The sequence below is a fragment of the Chiloscyllium plagiosum genome, chromosome 19, assembly GCF_004010195.1.
Source record: "Chiloscyllium plagiosum isolate BGI_BamShark_2017 chromosome 19, ASM401019v2, whole genome shotgun sequence".
NCBI lineage: Eukaryota > Metazoa > Chordata > Chondrichthyes > Orectolobiformes > Hemiscylliidae > Chiloscyllium > Chiloscyllium plagiosum.
The window spans coordinates 33,206,268-33,223,505 of NC_057728.1; the positions used below are offsets into that span (position 1 = coordinate 33,206,268).

The window sequence follows — 17,238 nt, forward strand, 5'->3', positions numbered from 1 at the left end:
TATTGAGTACAGGAGTTGGGAGGTCTTGTTGCGGCTGTACAGGACATTGGTTAGGCCACTGTTGCAATATTGCGTGCAATTTTGGTCTTCTTCCTATCGGAAAGATGTTGTGAAACTTGAAAGTGTTCAGAAAAGATTTACAAGGATGTTGCCAGGGTTGGAGGATCTGAGCTACAGGGAGACACTGAACAGGCTGGGGCTGTTTTCCCTGAAGCGTCGGAGGCTGAGAGGTAACCTTATAGAGGTTTACAAAATTATGAGGGGCATGGCTAGGATAAATAGACAAAGTCTTTTCCCTGGGGTTGGGGAGTCCAGAACTAGAGGACAAAGAATTAGAGTGAGAGGGGAAAGATATAAAAGAGCCCTTAGGGGCAACCTTTTCACGCAGAGGGTGAATGGAATGAGCTGCCAGAGGATGTGGTGGAGGCCGGTACAATTGCAACATTTAAGAGGCATTTGGATAGGTATATGAATAGGAAGGGTTTAGAGGGATATGGGCCGGGTGGTGCTGGCAGGTGGGACTAGATTGGGTTGGGATATCTGGTTGGCATGGACAGATTGGACTGAAGGGTCTGTTTTCACGCTGTACATCTCCATGACTCTATGAGAAAGCAATGCAACTATATTTTAAAGAGAAGGTTCAGTGTGATGACAGTTACCCAGATTATTTTTGTTGAATCTCGAGGAGCATTCCTGCTTCTCCACTGGGGAGGGGGTTGGCAATGCAACAATTGACTAAGCTGCTTCACCTCCCCCACCTGTACTTTTACTCCATCAGTGGCTAACTAAAATGCCAAAGGGTCCACATTAAGAACACATGGTCATATGCCCCTTTCAAAATTGAATCGATTGCATTGCTGGTGGAAATGTGATAGTAACTCCTCCTATCCCATTTTGATGTGATTTCAAAATTTACCACAATTTCGTAAAAAGTAGTTAAATCTGAGTCACTTATTTCAGTCTTTAATGTGCATATAAAATATTTCATATAGGAGTGAAGAATATCACTTTTACAAATCTGTATAACCCACAAGCACTTTGAATACAAAATTGTGATTCAAGATCATGTGGGGAAAATTATGTCTCATGACACACTGGTTTAAGATTTCTATCTCGTACTCCATAATTAAAAAGCTAGTTCGTGGTGTTTGAGAATCTAGCTTCGAATCTCTCTTTTTCCCTCCTGATTCTGTTACATACCATGCTCAGCACTGATCAGCCCACATATCACATTAATGCAATACTTCTTACTCAGACAAATGCTCTTCTTTCTGTGCAATTATTATACTGTCAAAACTCATCATTTGCTAACAAAATCTTTAACAAATGAACCATTCGCTAAAGTTTAATTACTACCTTTACACATTTACATTGTATTTTTGGCAAATGAATTTCTAATTTTAAATCACATACATTTTATATCATGTACTCACTCTTAAGAAGAAAGGAAATTTTTTCCCATAAAATCCAACCCTGAAAAACTCAGGTTCCAAACGCTGTTGATCCATTATTTTATCATAGAAAGCAGCCTCCATCATCTGAATAATGAATGCACAAATAAAACTGTGTGAATGGTACATCAGATGTAGCACTCCAAGTCCCTCCTGTTATCAAATGTCTTATTGTATATTTGCTATGTATTATGTATTTTTGAAGGATAATATTTAAATGATATATTACCCTCATCTTGCTCAGATTGCGGTAATCATAGAAGGTCTCATATTGATCTGCCAACTCCCGGCAAAGGATAATTCCATTTTCCCAACACTACGGAAGAACAAAAGAGAGCCCATTTTTGTACTCTAATAATATAGAAAACTCTTTGTGAAGACAGGAAGAAAACTAACAAAAGTCTCTATGTAGCATCATAACTGAAGTAATGAACAGGAAGATTGATCAGAGCAGATAAAGGCCATCCAGTTTCTGTTGCCATAAAGCACACCTACCTAATAATTATCTGATATCTTCTAAACAGGGGAAAGTGTGCAGTGGGTTTGGTGTGGGGAAAAGATAAGCAATGTACTTTTGTAAAGTCAGAGCACCATCCAAAGGATGTGCTGGAAGTTCCAAGCTTAGTCAACCCTTTGTGTCAGACTCAATCAGCTGATACCTGAGCAAAGTAGCTTTGCTGCACTCTAAATCACCATTGATAATTGACTGGCTATCCTGAGTTATTAATGGAACATTGTCTTTTCAATGGGAGTCAGCACTGTTCCCACTTCAAACAAGTTTGAAAGCGAATACACTGACAGCTTGGATGGTCCTAGCTGGGCAAATAGCAGGAAGTTCTATTTTAATAGGCTGCATGACTTTAGTTGGTTAAATTCTAGTCATCTCCCTGTACACACTGGGATTGTTGTGATTCATCATTTGCCAACCGATGCCCAATCTGTCTGAATTTACTCACTGTGCAAGTCTCCACACCATCTTGGGCAAACAGAATATAGACATGAATTTCTTCGGTTTGCACAAAGGTCAAATAGTTGGCTGATGGAGAAAAATAAACTGCGCAAAACTGAAATTATGCTGTGTGCAGTTCCTGTTTGATATTTGGATCCTCTGGCTGACTTACAACTAAATGCTTAAAGGCTGGTCACATTCCAATGGCACTCTGGTTCTGCTTCCAGCAATAGTTTGGATGCATTATGCAGTGTAGATCCACTAATCTGCTGCGTTCATAGCTTTGCTAATTGACTACATTGTTTCGTGAGGATCAGATATCAGTTCTTGGGTCAAGGACAGATCCAGGATGCTTGTCCATGTAGTCTTTGACACACTGAGATAAGGGTAAATATTATTGGCCTTTACATACCACTAAGACTAAGGATATCATACCAGTGAATGGCATCTGTCCTAATTTGTATCATCGATAGTCACAGGTGAGGTGCTGGAAGACTGAATGTTGGCTATCGTGGTGCCACTGTTTAAGAAGGGTGGTAAGGACAAGCCAGGGAACTATAGACCAGTGAGCCTGACGTCAGTGGTGGGCAAGTTGCTGGAGGGAACTCTGAAGGGTAGGATGTACGTGTATTTGGAAAGGCAAGGACTGATTAGATTTGTCAACATGGCGCTGTGCGTGGGAAATCATGTCTCACAAACTTGATTGTTACTTTTTCAAAAAAACTCAAAGAGGATTGAGGAGGGCAGAGCAGTAGATGTGACCTATATGGACTTCAGGAAGGTGTTCAACAAGGTTCCCCATGGGAGACTGGTTAGCAAGGTAAGATCTCACAGAATAGAGGGAGAACTAGCCATTTGGATACAGAACTGGCTCAAAAGGTAGAAGACAGAGGGTGGTGGTGGTGGAGGGTTGTTTTTCAGACTGGAGACCTGTGACCAGTGGAATGCCACAAGGATCGGTGCTGGGTCCTGTACTTTTTTGTCATTTACATAAATGATTTGGATGCGAGCATAAGAGGTACAGTTAGTAAGTTTGCAGATGACACCAAAATTGGAGGTGCAGTGGGCAGTGAAGAAGGTTACCTCAGATTACAACAGGATCTGGACCAGATGGGCCAATGGCTGAGAAGTGGCAGATGGAGTTTAATTCAGATAAATGCAAGGTGCTGCATTTTGGGAAAGCAAATCTTAGCAGGATTATACACCTAATGGTAAGGTCCTAGGGAGCGTTGCTGAACAAAGAGACCTTGGAGTGCAGGTTCATAGCTCCTTGAAAGTGGAGGAGTTGCAGGTAGATAGGATAGTGAAGGCGTCATTTGGTATGCTTTCCTTTATTGGTCAGAGTATGGAATACAGGAGTTGGGAGATCATGTTGCGGCTGTACAGTTCATTGGTTAGGCCACTGTTGGAATATCGCGTGCAATTCTGGTCTCCTTCCTATCGGAAAGATGTGAAACTTGAAAGGGGCTGTTTTTCCTGGAGCGTCGGAGGCTATGGGGTGACCTTATAGAGGTTTACAAAATTGAGGGGCATGGATAGGATAAATAGACAAAGTCTATTCCCTGGGGTCAGGGAGTCCAGAACTAAAGGGCATAGGTTTAGGGTGAGAGGGGAAAGACATAAAAGAGACCTAAGGGGCAACCTTTTCATACAGAGAGTGGTAGGTGTATGGAATGAGCTGCCAGAGGATGTGGTGGAGGCTGGTACAATTGCAACATTTAAGAGGCATTTGGATGGGTATATGAATAGGAAAGGTTTGGAGGGATTTGGGCCGGGTGCTGTCAGATGGGACTAGATTGGGTGGGGATATCTGGTCGGCATGGATGGGTTGGACTGAAAGGTCTGTTTCCATGCTATACATCTCTATGACTCTATAATACAATGGTGATTTGCTTGTTAGTTAATGATACATCAGAAATGATATACTTAAGGCCTTCAAAACTGTTCCTTGGTGAATTGGTTTGTTTGCAATTACCTGAGGAGCAATGTCAAATGATCTTACCACCAATGGGATCATTTGTGCTTGAAAGATGCAAAGGTAATAGGTCAAAGAGTATTCATGTTTGAACATCTTGGTATCAATTAAATGCAATCTGCAAATAGTGGGGTTTAAATTAAGGACCCAGTCTAAAACTGAACAGAATTCAATGCCATGATGTAAAGTGAAAGGTATTGAGTTATTACCTATCGATACCTGTGGAAAGCATTTTGAAGTTTGACATGAGTTATTATTGGAACCAAGGAATGAGATATGGAGATGGCTCATTGTAAATTCGTTTCACATAGATTTTCATGTTTAACGTACAATAGCACTCAGCAATAGGACAAATTTGAAACTCCAAACACAAGATCAAGACTTAGAAAAAGCTTGAAGTCCGATTGTGGAAAAAGGAATTATATTTTAAAAATGACCAGAGGTGAATCTGAAATTGAGCTTTCCTCGTTAATCCTGAAATCAAATCCTGAAATGTGCTCTAAGTAATATTTTTGGGTTGACTTTTCTCCAAAATGCACAAGTTATTTTTGACAGTTGTTTATTTCATGAAGAGTTGTCTGAGTTTTATTAGAGTAAAATTAGGTGTCTTCAAGGATCAAATCTCCTGTCAACTTCATGCAAAAAGCTGATTTTGCCTTTGTCATCATCCATGCAGAGCCAATTCAATCAGAAAAGTTGAAGATCTCACAAATATTAAGTTGGGTAGTTGCAGCAAACAGACTGTTTTACACAATGCAGACTGTTTTGCTCAAGCTGCCTGTATAATGCACCATATCTAATATTCAGCTGTACTTTAGTTTGTACACCAAACTTTCCAGTCCTTCAGGGTCCAATGTATGCAGTGTATCTCACATTTATAGGTGAGGGATGTTCCAATGTGTTTGACATTGAGGAACACACAGCGGTACCTTCAAAGGGCTAGGTGAGAAGATTCAATTCAAATCTTATAAGGAATTCCTGAACTTTAAATATTTTCTAATGCCACCTCTATTGTCAGGGACACTTTCTAAAAACTGTGATATTTCCACTTTACATTTTCATTTCTTGGAATCATAGAATCACTGCAGTGTGGAAACAGGCCATTCGTCCCACTGAGTCAAGACTGACCCTCTGAAGACCATTCCACCCAGACCCATCTCCCCTATCCTATCCCTGTACCCCAGCAATTCCTATGGCTAATTTATCTAACTTACACATCCCTAGACACTGCGGAGTAATTTAGCATGGCCAATCCACGTAACCTGAACATCTCTGGACTGTGGGAGGAAACTAGAACAGCTGGCAGAAACCCACGCAGACATGGGTAAAATGGGCGAACTCCACAGAGACAGTTGCCCGAGACTGGAATTAAACCTGGGTCCCTGGTGCTGTGAGGCAGCACTCCTAACCACTGACCATTGTGTCGTCCTGTGTGTTCATCAATGACAATCCCACATATCTACTACTTGTCCACTTGCAACTATCCTGAATACCTTTTACAGAAGTGCAGTGGATTAATGAAAAGGCACTGATAACCATAAGCATGTTGTGTCAACAGACAGATGCTATATGAATGATACTTAAGGCTTGATTAAGTATTCTTCATTGTCGCCTGTATTGTAGTTCATTATAGTGGCATGCAATTAATGCACAAAATATCACATGCCAAAGTGATCAATAAGGATATAGGTTGATGGGAGGGCTTTTACATTATAGTGGCAGTGTCCCTATCTCAGAGCCAAGAGATTGGGTTCAAGTCCCACCTGCTCCAGAAGTAAGAGTAATAGAATGATTTGGAAAGTATCTCCAGCTTGATAAGACCTTCCCTGTGGCACAATGGGAGCATCCCGACCCCTCTGCGATACAAGGTCAAGGTTCAGGTCTCGCCTGTCCAAGGCATTTGTTGTAACATACCTGAATGAGTTGATTTAAAATATCTATAGCTTGATAGCTACATCTGCTAATCTACAACCAAACAGATCTGCCAGTCCTACACACTAACCTAATAATGGCCAATTTTGTTTTATCAAAAATAATACTTTCTTCATAAAATTTTTAAGTAAAATGCAAAATATTTTTGACTCAAATATTACAGAACTTGTAAGAAAATTCTACTTATCCAAGGACAATGTGTGAACAGATTTTCATAGATTCTTGGTCAGCAAGGAACCAGATGCAGAGATGAGCTATTTGCTTCAAGGACATCAAAGGTTAACATACAACAAAGTCAGCACAGCCACTTAATTAAACATTAAAGCTGCTGAATATTTCTTTGCAGGTAATCTGCAATGTTGATTGCTGGTCGGTGAACATACCCACAACCACGATGACCGCTCGTGTCAAATAGACCATCAACCCCTGGAAGCACTTCACATAGCTCCCCATTCACCAGCCTTCATCAGAGAGTGGGAGCAGGAGGTGCCTCATTTACATGCCGACACGCTCATACCTTGGATTTTCTTCTTTTGGTTTTGTCAGTTTTTTAAAATGTTTTTATTCTTGGTAACGTTAGCAAAAATCAGCCAATCTGTTGACATTTTTTTGAAGCTTTTCAAAAAGTGAAAAGATATTTTTTTATCTTCTTGTTCTTTCCTTCCCTTTAATTCTTTTACTTTTGTTTTTTGAAAAAAAGCTCAATCTTCTTGTCCCACTGCAAGGTGATCTTACTTCACACATCCTAAAGACAGCTGCAGCTGTGAATAATTTTGCAAATTGGTTGACCCCACTTGCTATCATCGAATTACCATTCTGACTAGATTCGCCCAAGGCTTTAGCCATGATGACAGAATTATGACAGTAGACAAAAAATAGCTACATTAGTTATACATCATTTTCAGATAATTCAAGCTGTAAGTGTGAAGAAATCTCAGTGGTGAGGCTGAAGATGTTTTGGATGTAAGTTTGCTCGCTGAACTGGAATTTAGATTGAATAGAATAGAATCCCTATAATGTGGAAATAAGACATTTGGCCCAATAATTCCATACCGAGCCTCTGAAGAGTTTACTCCTGACTGGTGCACCTACCCATCCCTGGGCAATTTAGCATGGCCAATTCACCTAACCTGCACATCTCTCGATTGTGGGAGGAAACCGGAGCACCCTGAGGAAACCCACGCAGGCGTGGGGGTAATGTGCAAACTCCACACAGACAGTCGCCTGAGGCTGGAATCGAACCCAGGTCCCTGGCACTGTGAGGCAGCAGTACTAACCACTGAGCCAGAAGATTTGTTTTTAGATGTTTCATCACCATACTAGGTAACATCATCAGTGAGCCTCTGGAGTAGCGCTGGTGTTATGTCCCACCTTCTATTTGTGTTTAGGTTTCCTTGGGTTGGTGATGTCATTTCATGTGTTGGTGATGCCATTTTCTGTTCTTTTTCTCAGGGGATGGGTAGATGGGGTCCAAATCAGTGTGTGTGTTGATAGAGTTCCGGGTGAAATGTCACGCTTCCAGGAATTCTTGTCTCTCTCTCTGTTTGGCTTGTCCGAGAATGGACAAAGTGGTGCCTTTCCTCATCTGTATGTAAGGATATGCGTGATAGCGGGTCATGTCTTTTTGTGGTTAATTAATGTTTCATGTATCCTGGTGGCTAGTTTTTTGCCTGTTTGTCCAATGTAGCATTTGTTACAGTTCTGGCAAGTTATTTTGTAAACGATGTTAGTTTTGCTTTTTGTCTGTGTAGGGTCTTCTGGGTTCATTAGCTGCTGTTTAAGTGTGTTGGTGGGTTTGTGGGCTACCGTAGGAGTTAGCAAGGATGGAGCTATAGGAATAGAAAGTGACCTTAAAGTTCAGGCCCAGAAATTTTAAACATACAAAACCAACTGAAAGGCCACAAATAAAGTTCAGTTGCTTTGGTTTCTTTGACCAGTTCACCAAAACACTTAAGTTGTGGTTTAGACTTCCTATGGGTCTATACAATTGAGCATTAGCCTCAAATATCAAAACTGCAATATCTAACATTGGACCTGCAGAATTATCAACAAAAATCAGGTTCAACTTCCATTATAATTGCGTGCTATGACAAAGACATTACCTTATAGTAAACAGGTAACTGCTACACTTCATTGAATGATAGGAACTGAAGAAAAAATGTTGATTGAAAAGACAAATTCTGTAGATACATTATTTATGGATAAACTACATGTTGAATTAAATGGTCATTAACACATCAATTTGATTGAAATCTACATTCTTTATGTGACAATTCACTTATGACAACAAGAGCTATTTCTATTTCACATAAAAAAATCCGCAGGTCCTTCCCAGGAAGATTAGAGAGAGAGAATGACACGCTGACATAAGGAAACTTTAGGGCTTGGACAAATAGGTAGATTTTAAGTAGCATCATAACTGACGAATCAAAGGTAAATTAGTATAGGGAAGAAATGCGAGAACTTTAAGGTGAGGCAGCTAAAACATGGTGGAATGATTAAAATTGGAGATGTATAGGCAGTCAGAAATGGAGATGACAGATTTCTCAGAGGGCTTTAGAGCAGGAGGACATTACAGAGATAGGGAAAGCTATTTATTTGAGAACAAGACGAGCATTTTAAATTGGGGCACTACTTAACGTGAACCAAGATAGAACAGCGAACACACGTGTTATGAGCAAACATGACTTAATGCAAGATAGGACAATGCAGCAGAATTTTGGAATGTTTTGAGTCTATCGAAGATAGAATGTAGAAGGTTAGCCAGCAGCATATGGATATAGTCATGTCTTGAGATAATAATAAGGCAAGGATCAGGGATTTGCAGAATGAGTTAAAGACAGGAAAAGGGTGGGGGAGGGAGGAGGAGCAGAGGGTACAGATTTTGTTACAATGGTGGAAATAGGTAGTCTTGGCAATCATCCTCTTACAAACTAAGTATTAACTGTGCAGTTCAGCCTCAGACAATTACCACGGAGAAGAATGGAGTTGGTAGTTTTGGAAAGAGATTGAATTTGGTTTTGAAATCAATAGATTCAGTGTTCACTACAGTTAGTTGAAGGATATTTCTGTTCATGCAGTCCTGGATGTTGGGGTAAACAGTCTAATAATTTGGAGACCATAGAGTCGTTGAAAGTTGCAGTGAAGAGGAGGATTTGGCTGTTGTCAGTGTACGTAAGGAAGTTGATGCTGTGTTTTTGAACCATTTCACAAGGAGACAACATTTCAATGAGAATTAGGCAGAAGCCAATAAAGGATCATTGAGGGGGCACCAGAAGTAATGCTACAGAAGCTACAATGAATTTTCAGCTATTACAAGGGGGCATAGCTTTAAATTAAGGGGGGGTAGGTATAGGACAGATGTTAGGGGTAGTTTCTTTACTCAGCGAGTCGTGAGTTCATGGAATGCCCTGCCAGTAGCAGTGGTGGACTCTCCCTCATTATGGGCATTTAAGTGGGCATTGGATAGGCATATGGAGGATAGTGGGCTAGTGTAGGTTAGGTGGGCTTGGATCGGCGCAACATCGAGGGCCGAAGGGCATGTACTGCGCTGTATTCTTCTATGTTCTATGTTCTATGTAATAAGAAAGAACGTGTAACAACCCCGAGAAAGAAGATAATGTGACAAACTATATCAAAAAGGTATAAGTGGATGGAGCATGAGAGGGATTATTTCCCATGGTCATAGCCACATAGGACTTGAATTGTGACAGTGAAGAAGAAAATTTCAGTACTGTGGCGGGAGGAAACCTGACTTGATGGATCCAGATGAGTAGTTCCTGAAATAAAATGTGCAAGTATTTGGACACAATGGCATATGCAAAGTTTTTGAGAAAGAGGAAAGGCAGATTGAAGAAGGAGCAAGAACTAGCAAGAATAAAAAGGTCAAAAATTTGTTTTTTGATGAGCCATGTGATGACTGCAGTTGTGAAGAAAAAAAATATCTGAAGGAAGAGAACCATTAACAATATCAGATAATCTCAGAGCCAGGAGTAGTCATCAGTTTACTGAGGAATAGAGTTTCGTAAGGAACACTTATCAAGCACTGCAAATATTATCCTGGAGCAAGGTATATTGGTGAAATATATTTCAACTTAAAAATATTAATTCGAAGCATTTGAACCAACACTCTTAAAATAGTTAGCTTTAACCCTGATTACAGTTTTATTTTATAGAAACGACAATATATAATTGCAGTTCTGAAGAATGCACTGAGCTATTAAAAATGAGGAATCTGTAACATTCAACGATAAATCTCAATAACCTTTGACTCTATTACAGCAAAGAGCACACTGCAATGATAGACAGTGAATACTGAACAGGGAAACGCCATCTATGAAAAGAATGGCAGCAGAATAGCAGGGGAGATGATGCATCCTGGATACTAAAAAATGTTCCAGTGCTTTAACACCTACACATGTAAAAACGTGGATATATGTTTGATGAGGTGCCATGCAGAAGGCATAAATTTATTAACAGTTTGCAAAGCTGCATTCTTAGGTATGTAAAGCCCTCAGATTTCATATTCTTGAACAGAAACATATGAAAAACTGCAACTGGACTAAAAGCACACAATGAATCAATAAATTCATAAACACATTAGCAACATTTGATTAGGACTTTGCAATTGAGAATTGGGTTTAAAGCGTTTAAGGGCACTGAAAATAAGCGAGAGAGAGAGAGAGAGAATAAATATTTGGGATTTGCTTTGCACAGCAGTTAGTGGAGACCAAATGCAAAGCTTAGCATATAGAAATAACCTGCAATTATTGAACTTACTTTGCCTTTGTCAAAGTTCTGGATGATGGTCAGATGAAGAATCTCCTTGCGCTGCCACTCAGTCTGCATTGGGTAATGAAGGAATTCTCGCAGAGGCCTCTCTGACCACTCCAGGAGCTCATCGTACAAAAGCAGTGTGTATGCAGCTTCTGTGTTACAGAATAGTGTTGAACAGATATCCAGAATGAGAAACCATGAGTGAAGTTACAAAACAAAACAACATTTCTTTAAATATGTTAATGTTTCATAATATTAAAATGAAAAGGTAATGAATAATACAATATTCATTTATTTCACCTGCTACATGGGGCCATTTGTTAGTGTGTGTCATCATATGATTTTGGATTATAATTTATCAAACCTGCCCTCTGATTCTAAGGAAGAGGGAATCCATGCCTTTTAGCCAATCAAAATTTGTTGCATCCTGTTCAGTATAAAAATAATAAATGAGTATTGTTCATTTTTAATAAACAAAATTGACATTATCCTTTTGAAATGCATTATCTATTCTCAACTTGGATGATATTTTTAAAAAATGCTTTAAATTTCAGTTAATGAGCTGTCAGGGGCTTTTTCCACATTATTAGGCATGTGCAGGAGGTTCAAAAATGTTTATGGCTTACAGCTGAACAAAGGTTAGTTTGATCTATGTTGTTGCTTGTAGAAATTCTCTTAGGACGGAAGAGGAAATTGCATCTCATTGTATTCCTTTGAAAATGTTTTGAATTTTCACTGTTAAATTTTGCCATGTAGAGACTATCAAAACTATGAAAGTCATGGAAACCGAAAATGTTGCAAATTTTCTGATGAAGTTCAAAATATACTTTTAAGTATACCTAAATAAGGTGCCTGGAAAATGCATTCTACCATCACATTTATCTTTAAACGTTAGAATAAAATGCAATTATTTTCCAATTTATGCATATTAACTGGGGGCAATCCATGGGTAGTCAGCATTTTCCATAGGGCAGGGAATCTGGGTTCTATTCCAGCCTCAGGTGACTGTCTGTGTAGAGTCAGCACATTCTCCCCGTGTCTGCATAGGTTTCCTCCCACAGTCTCAAAAGTACGCAGGTTAGGTAGATTGGCAATGTTAAATTGCATAGTATTCAGGGATGTACAGGCTAGTTGAATTAGCCATGGGAAATGCATGATTACAGTGATAAAGTAGAGAGATGGATTTGGGTGGGATGCTGTTCAGAGGGTCACATAGACTCAATGGACTGAATGGCCTGCTTCCACACAGGGGGATTCTATATGCTGAACAAGGTAATGAGTGTATTCTTAGCAAGTAAAATATAAATGTATTAACTTCATATTATTTGTAACCAAATTATCTAACATGACAATATTTCTGTTCTTATTGGTTTTCGATTTGAATTTTGCATCATCACACCAACTGCCTTTGCCCTCAGGATATAGTGAGCTGGAAGGTTCATTTTCAGACATTTTGTCACCATATCAGGTAACATCTTCAGTCAGCCTCTGGACGAAGCACTGCTGGTGTTTCCTGCTTTCTATTTATATGTTTGGGTTTCCTTGAGTCGGTGATGGCATCTCCTGTGGTGGCGTCATTTCCTATGGTGATGTCATTTCCTGTTCTTTTTCTCAGTGGGTGATAAATGGGGTCCAAGACAATGTGTTTGTAACATCATCAACACAAGGAAACTTGCACATCTAAACAGAAAGCAGGAAACTTGAGCAGTGCTTCGTCCGGAGCCTCACAGAAAATGTTACCTAGTATGGTAATGAAACATCTGAAAATGAACCTTACAGCTCAGCGAGCAAACCCACATCCAGAACGTCAATAAATCTTCTCAAAACTTGCTGCTTTTGTCATTGTCTTGAAAAATTGTCCAGTTGTATACTCTCCAAATTCTCCTCCAATTTGAAATTTTTTTCACCTAAAAAGTCCTCAAAACCAATAGCAGAATGCAAAATCGCAATGGGTCACCACTGCATATTCACATTTCTCATTTATCTTCTGCCTGGAACAGTTTGTGTGAAGGCAATCCATTACATCTCATTCAGCTATAATAACAATATACTAACCCTTGTTACTCTCTGAGATTTGAAGTTCTACAACCATCAATATGCAGGCCATTCCAACCTCCTGCCACATACATGATCGAACCACATTCAGCCACTCCAGCATCACCAGTGTATTTCTTTCAAAGCTTTTTCTACTTCTCTATTTCCTGCAGTTCCATGTTTTGCCCCAGCCTTGCCCTTAGTAACATTTTCCCTCATTGCATCATGAGCCACAAGTGTGAATTACTTTCCAAGTCTTTGTTTCGTGCAAATAGTTTTAACTCTGTCCATCAATTTGGCTCCATGATCGCTGATGAACTGGACAATCCATGACTGAATCACTTTTTCGCTGACTGCTTCTTAACTTGACGCTGAGATTGAAGAACCTCAGTCATGTAGAGGTAGACTGGTAGAGTGCAGGGAATCAGGCACATGTAAGTAGGGTAGATCCAGAAATGCTGGGGACGCAGAGTCCCTGGAGAACTTAGCAGTAAGACCTTATCGTTACATCTGTCTGTTGAATATCAAGTAGTTGTGAGAAAGTTTGACGGGGAAGTCTTCAGCAATTGGGAGCTGAGTGTTTTTGAGAGGTCATAGAGTTATAGAGATGTAAAGCATGGAAACAGACCCTTCGGTCCAACTTGTCCGTGCCAACCAGATATCCAAACCTAATCTTGTCCCATTTGCCAGCACTATTCCCATCCTATTCTGATATTCATTCAGATGCCTTTTAAATAATGCAATTGTACCAGCCTCCATCACTTCCTCTGGCAATTCATTCCGTACATGCACCACCCTCTGCATGAAAACTTTGCCCCTTCGGTCCCTTTTTTATCTTTCCCCTCTCACCTTAAATCCATGTCGTCTAGTTTTGACAGAGCGACGAGGAGAGAAGGTGGAGTGAAGTGAGGGCTGCTGGGAAGGGTAAGTTTTCCCACTTAAAAAGGGACTTACCTCGGGAGTCGGGCCTCCATTTTGACAGAGCGGCGAGGAGAGAAGGTGGAGTGAATAATTTATATTTGGGCAGTGGCTAAACCCGAGATACTACACATGTAGTCTCTCCATCCCGCCCCCTCCTCTCACCGGAATAAAAAGACTCTAAGGCTTTTATTTTTTCTTTTTCATATATTTAAGTGCATTGTTGGTTTAATGAGTTCATATAAAGCTAAACTTACAATGATAGGTGACCTCAGACCCATGGCATGTGCCTCTTGCTTGATGTGGGAGCTTAGGAACGTGTCAGACATTCCTGACTCTTACACTTGCAAGAAGTGTGTCCAGCTGCAACTCTTGTTTGACCGCATGACGACTCTGAAGCTGCGGTATGACTCACTGTGGAGCATCCACGATGCTGAGGCTGCCGTGGATAGCACGCTTAGTGAACTGGTCACACCTCAGGTTAGAATTGCTGAGGGAGAAAGTGAATGGGTGACCAAAAGACAGAAAAAGAGTAGGCAAGCAGAGCAGGTGTCCCCTGTGGTCATCTCCCTCCAAAACAGGTATGCCGTTTTGGATACTGTTGGGGGAGATGGCTCACCAGGGGAGGGCAGCAGTTACCAGGATCATGGCACCATGGCGGGCACTGCTGTTCAGAAGGGTAGAAAGACGACTCGTAGGGCCATAGTCATAGGGGATTCTATTGTGAGGGGAGTAGATAGGCGGTTCTGTGGCCGAAAACAGGACTCCCGGATGGTATGTTGCCTCCCTGGTGCTCGAGTCAGGGATGTCACCGATCGGCTGCAGAGTATTCTAAAAGGGGAGGGTGAACAGCCAGTTGTCTTGGTGTATATAGGCACCAACAATTTAAGTAAAAAATGACATGAGGTCCTGAAAGAAGAATTCAGGGAGCTAGGAGAGAAATTAAAGAGGAGGACCTCAAAGGTAGTGTTCTCAGGATTACTACCAGTACCAAGTGCTATCCAGCGTAGAAATGAAAAAATAGGCTGGATGAACACATGGCATGAGGGATGGTGTAGGAGGGAGGGGTTCAGATTTGTTGGACATTGGGACCAGTTCTGGGGAAGGTGGGACTATTACAAATTGGATGGTCTACATCTGAACCAGACTGGAACCAAAGTCTTTGGGGGAGTTTTTGCTATTGCTGTTGGGGAGGTTTTAAATTAATGTGGCAGGGGGCTGGGAACAAGAAGAGAAGGCAAGTAGCCAGCAAGGTGGAAACTGGAAACTGTAAGAATCATGAAGATAGCATCAATAAGAGGAAGAGTAGGCAGAGAGCAGATGAGCGCAAAAGAACTGGTGGCCTGAAATGCACCTACTTTAATGCAAGGAATATAGTGTGTAAGGCAGATGGACTTAGTGCTTGGATTGGTGCCTGGGAGAATGACGTTATTGCAATCACAGAGACTTGGTTTAAGGAAGGGCATGATGATAGGCAATTAAATGTTCCAGGATATAGATGCTTCAGAGCTAAGAAATAAGAAAGGTGCAGTTACACTGTTGTGGCTGTATTACAGGCCTCCCAACAGTGAGCCTGAGGTAGAAGAACAAATAAGAAAACAGATTATGGAAAGATGTAGAGGCAATAGGGTAATGGTGATGGGAGATTTTAATTTTCCCAACATTGACTGGGATATACTTAACGTCAGAGGTCTGGATGGGGTAGAATTTGTAAGAAGCGTCCAGGAGAGTTTTCTAGAGCAGTATGTCAATAGTCCGGCGAGGGAAGGGACAATATTGGACCTGGTGCTGGGGAATGAGCCAGGACAGCTGATAGAAGTCGAGGTGGGGGATTTCTTTGAGAACAGTGACCACAATTCCGTAAGTTTTAGAATACTCGTAGATAAAGAAGAGAGTGGTCCTAAGGGAAGAGTACTTAACTGGGCCAACGCCAATTATATCAAAATTAGGCAGGAGCTTGGAAATGTGGATTGGACACAGCTATTTGAAGGGAATTCCACATTTGAGATGTGGGAGGCTTTCAAAGATAAGTTAAAGATAGTGCAGGATAGGCATGTCCCATTGAAGGCAAAGGCTAGGAAGGGCAAGATTCGTGAACCATGGATGACAGGAGAAATTGTACAACTAGCCAAGAGGAAAAGGGAAATGTACATAAGGCAAAGAACAGAATGGGCCCTGGAGGAATATCGGAAGAGTAGGATCAGTCTTAAATGAGGAATCAAGCGGGCTAAAAAGGGTCATGAAATAGCCTTAGCGAGCAGAATTAAGGAGGCTCCCAAAGCATTTTATTCTTATATAAGAAGCAAGCGGGTAACTAGAGAAAGGATTGGTCCACTAAAGGATAATGAAGGAAGGCTGTGAGTTGAACCTGAGAGAATGGGTGATATTCTGAATGATTATTTTGCATCAGTGTTCACTGATGAATGTTGAGATGAGAGATAGAAGTTTGATTAGTCTGGATCACATTGCTATACGTAGGGAAGATGTGTTGGGTAGGCTAGAGGTTATTAAGATGGACAAATCCCCAGGACGAGATGGGATTATCCCAGGTTGCTGAGGGAGGCGAGAGAGGAAATAGCTGGGGCCCTGACAGATATCTTTGTGGCATCCTTAAATAGAGGTGAGGTGCCGGAGAACTGGAGGGTTGCTCATGTTGTCCCCCTGTACAAGAAGGGGAGCAGGGATATCCCGGGTATCTGCATACCAGTGAGCCTGATGTCAGTGGTGGGAAAGTTGCTGGAGAGGGTACTGAGGGATAGGATCTATTTATATTTAGAAAAGAATGGGCTTATCAGTGATAGACAACATGGTTTTGTGCAGGGGAGATAGTACCGTACCAACTTAATAGAGTTCTTTGAGGAAGTGACCAAGTTGGTGGATGAAGGAAGGGCTGTTGATGTCATATACATGGACTTTAGTAAAGCGTTTGATAAGGTTCCCCATGGTAGACTAATGGAAAAATGAGCTGAAAATGTGTTGCTGGAAAAGCGCAGCAGGTCAAGCAGCATCCAGGGAACAGGAGAATCGACGTTTCAGGCATAAGCCCTTCTTCAGGAATGAGGAAAGTTTGTCCAGCAGGCTAAGATAAAAGGTAGGGAGGAGGGACTTGGGGGAGGGGCGTCAGAAATGTGATAGGTGGAAAGAGGTCAAGGTGAGGGTGATAGGTCAGACTAGGGTGGGGGCGGAGAGGTCAGGAAGAAGAT

The 17,238-nt window shown here is 41.0% G+C and overlaps 1 protein-coding gene across 5 annotated transcripts in view; it reads right to left on the minus strand.

Moving 5' to 3' along the window:
- LOC122559665 (dedicator of cytokinesis protein 4-like) overlaps positions 1–17,238 on the minus strand; it is a 456,397-nt gene that overhangs the window by 91,707 nt on the left and 347,452 nt on the right. For all 5 annotated transcript variants that reach the window (XM_043709518.1, XM_043709520.1, XM_043709517.1 and 2 more), the window contains 3 exons: positions 11,087–11,235; positions 1,681–1,767; positions 1,434–1,538 (listed from right to left, as the gene is read on the minus strand). In XM_043709518.1, the coding sequence (XP_043565453.1) occupies positions 1,434–1,538; positions 1,681–1,767; positions 11,087–11,235 (341 nt within the window). The remainder of the gene's footprint in view (positions 1–1,433; positions 1,539–1,680; positions 1,768–11,086; positions 11,236–17,238) is intronic.